At 33.6% G+C, this 6,151-nt stretch overlaps 1 protein-coding gene across 1 annotated transcript; it reads left to right on the top strand.

Moving 5' to 3' along the window:
* The first annotated feature begins 3,602 nt into the window (after positions 1 to 3,602).
* Positions 3,603 to 5,942, top strand: LOC141661425 (sugar transport protein 1-like). The gene is made up of 4 exons (XM_074468436.1): positions 3,603 to 3,818; positions 3,966 to 4,288; positions 4,389 to 5,015; positions 5,151 to 5,942. Exons 1-4 carry the CDS (start codon positions 3,686 to 3,688, stop codon positions 5,760 to 5,762), a joined length of 1,695 nt encoding a protein of 564 aa, XP_074324537.1. The 5' UTR covers positions 3,603 to 3,685; the 3' UTR covers positions 5,763 to 5,942.
* The last annotated feature ends 209 nt before the right edge of the window (positions 5,943 to 6,151 follow it).

The raw sequence follows: 6,151 nt of genomic DNA, 5'->3' as shown, positions 1-6,151 counted from the left end.
GCCTCAGTTAAGGTTCTTACTGCTTGCACCCCAATTCTTTCCCGAATAAATGACTTTAAAACCCTTCTAGGTACCGAGCCACTTGTTGTCCTTGCGTTTCATATAAATAATTCCTTTCTGCCAATCACATAAATTGTGCTTTATACTCTTGCACAGTTCTAGCACCTTACTAATATCTTTGATATTGTTGGAATAAAATCTGCTCATTATCAGGGGGCAAGAATTCCCTAGTATCTGCTTCATCCGACTCCATGTACAAATACGATTATTTCCCTCTCTTTCTCGTGTCCTTTGCTTTCTATCCTACCAAGCTGACACACCACCCTTTAATCTACAAGCAACCAAAAGTACTTGCTTATCCATCGGTGTCTCCATATATTCAAAGAATTTATCAATTTCAGCAATCCAATCCGAAAAACTCCTCTATTCCCAGGCCTCCATTAAATCTAGGAATATCAACTTTTAATTTAAAGTCAAATTTCTCTCGATCATCAAATCTCCGACCATATCCACCACGGTGACCACCCCATCATCTCCATCCACCTCTATTATTAATCGGTTCAATGTCAAACTCTTCTTCCTCGTCACCTGAGATATCTTCAAAGTCAACTTCCTGCCTCCAGAATGGAACACGCCAATTAACAGGGTCACCATGAGCCATTTTGACTCTTGGTCTTATGCCATCTTCGTTGTTCCGATTTTTATCGATACTGGGAGCCTTCAACTGATCGTTCATATCGTAAAATCATTCTTCGATGTGACCCATTTACTTACGATATGACTGCTCAAAGTATCCCTGCATACGTTGCTCCAATCGTTGCAACACCTCGTCCTCGAGATTTGGGGCTCCAGTTCCCCGATCTTCATTATGAGAACCATCGCTCTTACTGTTTGCCATTCTGGCTCTGATGCCACCTGACATAACCTGAAGCGTTCAAAAATAATTTAGGATAGATAAATAATTACAAACCAATATATTATGTTTTTAAAAGTTCAAAATCCCCTTCATAATATGATAAGGCATGTTTATATATGTCTTACAAACCGTATTATCTTTAGTTGGCTTTTAAAAACCTTAAAAATATTTAAAACTGAATTAAAACTAACTTATAAAGTCCAAAATAATTATAAATAATATAATTTTCGTCATGCCCAGTTCAAGGTCTTGGCCTTGTAATCGGATTAAAGGCCTTGAAAAATTCTGTAACTTCACTCCAAGTCTGCAACTCCAATTTAAGCCCTTATAATATGGTTTACGCACTTGAAAATTTCGGCAAGATTACTAATCACCGAATAGTTTATCGGTTGTCAAAATATAATTTGAGTTTAGTACATCATGTATTTAAAATTTATACTATTTTAGGTGAAATAAAACTCAAGTAATGGAACTAAAAATAATTATTAATTACTTGTAATAAATAATAATTATATTATGCTCGAAAATGACTCGCCAAAGAGTAATTCAATTAATAAATTTTAATCTCTTCTTGTCTTAAGATTTTATTCTCACTCGTTTGAAGAGATTTATTAGGAATGGACTCATATAAGTCTATTTATTTTAAAAAAATTCTTCATTAAGACAAACTTTGCAAATATAAGTAAATCTATACTATATTATAATAGCCGAAATAGAGATAATTTGGTTCAACGGTTTGGTTCAACGGTTGGATTCAACGATAATTCCCTAATTTTGATTATTACAAAAATAGATAAATAGTGTTATATATCTAATAAACTACTAAATTATTAAACTACTACTAAATATAGTATACTTATCTTACTAAATTACGAATACGACTTATCCTATTATTAAAAGATATAAATAATAGTGTTACATATATACTAAACTACTAAATTGTTAAACTACTAGAAATAGTCTATTTATTCTACTAAATTACGACCACATGTTATTCTATTATTTTTATTATAAATTTATAATCATTATATATTTATATAAATATTTTAAAAATATAATATAACTTGATAAATAAAAATTTAAAATATTAATGGAAACCTGTGCGCACGGGATTTATGCTAGTAATAATTAAAAGAGCATTGTTATATGTACAAAGTTAGTTTTAAAAAAAGATTACAAAGTACTTTAATCGATACTATTTATGTAAATTTAAAGGTTTCATTTTACTTAAAATTATTTTATGTAATTATGTAAAAATAATTGTACATAATCTTGTGATTCTAGCATTTATTTCACTAAAAATATGTACATGGCCCGAATGTCCCGAATGTATGTGTGCAGGGCCGACCCAAAATTCCGGGGTCATAATTGAAAATTTTGGGGTAGTATATTAAAAATAGTGACTCGATCCGAGTACTCGTTTTTAACTCCTTGTTTGATGCGAGTTCCGAGTAATCGGATTTAAAAATAATGTTATAAAAATGGTCAAAACTCGGTTTGGCTCTGAATACTCGTAGTCAAACTCGATTTTGACTTTTTCGATTTATAATTGTTACGTTCAAAACTGCTTTGAAAAAGAGGAAACGTGAAATTATTTATATTATGACTTTTTTTTTTATCGTAGGTAACCCGCAGCCGCTACCCTTCGGGTGCGCACTGGGTAAACCCTACGGGTTCACGTAATAGCCTGCAAACCACGTGAACCAAGGTAAACCGCATTTAAGCGACAGACTCTGGCTCAAGAGGCATAATCATAAATTCTCCTCCCGTGGGATTCGAACCTGTGACCAAGAGGTCAGTTTTCCTCTCTTTAACCAACTGAGTCAACCCTTGCGGGCTTATATTATGACTTTTATTATATGTATTTACGATTATTAAAAATGATTTGAGACAAATTATTAAAACTTATTTTTAATTATTTTGTCAAAAATTATCAAATAAATCATGTATATTTAAACTTGAACTATTAATATTATTAGATAACTTTCAAACTTATTTTCAAAAATACAGTCCAATTCGCATAAGAGGTTAGTCGAAGTTGCATTTGATATTGCAAATATTGCATTTTATGTTGCATATAAGATTGCATAATATTTAAAATTTTTTTTTTTGTAATTTGGGTATTTTTGAAAAAATTCCTAATAAATTCCCAGAAAATGATATCTAATTCGTCATTTAGGTACTCATTCCGAATATTATTTTTCGGGAAATAAAACTAAGTTGAATCGAGTTTCGATTTTTACTCGGGCCTGGAGTGGGCCTGGAAGGAGACCAGGGACCGGACCTATCATTAAGGACAGTTGGATATCTACCGATTATGGCCCTAAAAAAAATTTAATTTACAGATTTTGAAGGAATATATTTTTTGAATGTAGAAGCCCGTATCTTTTATACTACTTTATTCTATTTTTTTTACGTATTATATCACATTCATGCATAAATTTGACTAAATTTATATAGATAAAGTATAATGTTTAAAATGCTATGGATGATACATTTATCGAAAGATATCAAAATTAATCTTAATCAACCGCCAACAAAGAAAAAGACGAGACCAGTTTAAACTCCCTAAACTTATCATCTTATCCAACTAATCTAACAAAGATACGTTTTTCGAATTTAAAAACTTAGGATACAGTACTTATCCATAAACCTTAATCTCACTATTTATCGCTCCCACATTTTTTATTTATATCATCTTCCAGGTTTTTATAACAGAAGAAGAAGAAATCTTAAGTAGCTTAGCTAAAAAAAATTGTACTAGCAGAAATGGCCGGCGGAGGTGGTGTTGGTCCCGGTAATGGCAAGAAATATCCCGGCGGCATGACGTGTAACGTCTTCTGGACTTGTGTCATTGCAGGCACTGGTGGATTAATTTTCGGATACGATCTCGGCATTTCAGGTTAAACAATCACTAAAATAGATTAAAATAGATTTCAATGTTTAAATGTTTGTAATAACCGAATGTTGCATTGGATTTTATCCGTTTTTTATTGTAGTGTTATATCGATAATTTGGTTGTTGACCAAATTTTGTTATTGAAATGCAGGTGGAGTGACATCAATGCCGATTTTCTTAGAGAAATTTTTCCCAGCTGTTTATCGGAAAGAAGAAGGCATTACATCGACGAATCAGTATTGTAAATTTAATAGTCAGATATTGACATTATTTACGTCGTCGTTGTACCTTGCTGCACTTGTTGCTTGCATATTTGCTTCATGGACGACGAGGAAATGGGGACGCAAGAAGTCTATGCTTCTAGGAGGGTTTCTTTTTCTTGTTGGTGCAATCATCAATGCTGCTGCTCAGAATGTAGCTATGCTTATAATTGGTCGCGTGCTTCTTGGATTTGGCATTGGCTTTGCTAATCAGGTTCATTCAGATCATTTGTTTAGCTTGTTATTACTTCTTTGAATGTTTTTATGTAAGATTACTTATTTGAAATTTGTTGTCATGTTTATGATATATGTAGAGTACGCCAATCTATTTATCAGAAACGGCTCCATATAAATGGCGTGGAGCGCTTAATATGATCTTTCAGATGGCAATCACTATAGGAATACTAGTTGCTGATGTTGCAAATTATTTCTTTGCGAAATTAGAATGGGGCTGGCGTTTGAGCTTAGGTTGTGCTGCTGTTCCTGCACTAATCTTTATAATCGGCTCCTGGTCCCTTCCTGACACTCCAAACTCTTTAATTGAACGAGGAAATCATGAGGAAGCTAGGAACAGGTTGCAGAAATTTCGAGGAAAACATGTTGACATTGAAGAGGAGTTCAATGATCTTGTATCGGCCTGTGAGGAAGCGAAGAAAATAAAGAGTCCATGGATTAATATTTTCAGGAGAAAGTATCGCCCTCAACTGACGTTTGCAGTTTTACTTCCGGCATTTCAACAGTTGACTGGAATGAATGTTTATATGTTTTATGCTCCGGTTCTGTTTAGAACAATTGGGTTTGGGATGAGCGCTTCTTTGATGTCTGCTTTGATCACTGGTGGGGTTAATGCGGCTTCAACCGTGGTTTCTATAGCCACTGTTGATAAGTTTGGAAGACGATTTTTGTTCCTTGAAGGTGGCATTCAAATGATTATTTGTCAGGTATTATCTTTGATTTTACATTCATCTTGTTTTATTTTACATAGAGTCTTTAATATCATCTTTTGAGCATAATTGATTTATCTTTGGTTTTCCATGTCTTTCTAATTATTTGTTATCTTCTTTTGCACATTATAGATTATTGTGTCAGTGGCCATTGGAGCTAGATTTGGAACAAGTGGGAATCCTGGAGAACTCCCAAGATGGTATGCAATTCTTGTTGTGTCCGCGATATGTGTATATGTTGCAGGCTACGCTTGGTCATGGGGACCTTTGTGTTGGTTAGTCCCTAGTGAAATCTTTCCACTTGAAATTCGCTCAGCTGCACAAAGTATCAACGTCTCCGTTAACATGATTTTCACCTTTGCTATTGCACAAGTCTTTATGTATGCACTTTGCCATCTAAAGTTTGGGCTATTCATTGTCTTTGCATTTTTTGTCGTGATTATGAGCATCTTCATATACAAACTTTTTCCGGAGACAAAAGGGATTCCTATCGAAGAGATGTCTGAGATTTGGAAAAAACATCCTTACTGGAAAAAATTTGTGACATCTGAAGAATCCCGGAAAAATGATGGTGAGTGTGGTAAAAGTCCTGCCAATGGAAAAAGTTTTACTAATGGCAAAGATTCTCCCAAGGTTTCTACGGATGGAATTGATTCTCTAGATGGCAAAGATTCTGTGAAGGACAAAGACTGCGAGTTAGAGATAAGAAAGGTGAAAAACTTAGATGAGAAAGACCTTTGTTAGATAAAATTTGAAACAGAGGAAGTACTTTCTTGGTTTGCAATAATATAAGTAGTTGTTAAGTTTTAGATTTGATGAACAACTTGTGGATTTTCACTAGCATATATGTAGTTTTTCGTTCATATTTTGGTTTGGTACTGTGTGACATTAATATCTTTGTGTTGGTTTAGTGAAGTAACTGCTTAGTTTAGTGAAGTTTATATGGGGTTTTATCTTATTGTCTAAACTGATAAAGATACAGAGATGCATGGGAAAACGCTCTCAGTTGTCGTTAGCAAATTAACACAGTTCTGTAATGGAATTTAGGAATTGCCAACTTTAGTGCTCATATTTAACAAAAAATATGTGGTATTAGGGTATAAACATCACTAAACCTAATGCTAGATGGATAC

This window comes from Apium graveolens, chromosome 5 (genome assembly GCF_009905375.1).
Source record: "Apium graveolens cultivar Ventura chromosome 5, ASM990537v1, whole genome shotgun sequence".
In the NCBI taxonomy this organism is placed as follows: domain Eukaryota; kingdom Viridiplantae; phylum Streptophyta; class Magnoliopsida; order Apiales; family Apiaceae; genus Apium; species Apium graveolens.
This window is presented reverse-complemented; position numbering and strand designations above follow the sequence as displayed.

Excerpts from the sequence above, each read along its gene's own strand:
- LOC141661425 (XM_074468436.1), top strand. The coding sequence starts at position 3,686 with ATGGCCGGCGGAGGTGGTGTTGGTCCCGGTAATGGCAAGAAATATCCC. Across the intron at positions 4,289-4,388 it reads GCATTGGCTTTGCTAATCAG|AGTACGCCAATCTATTTATC; the intron begins GTTCATTCAGAT and ends TGATATATGTAG. Across the intron at positions 5,016-5,150 it reads TTCAAATGATTATTTGTCAG|ATTATTGTGTCAGTGGCCAT; the intron begins GTATTATCTTTG and ends TGCACATTATAG.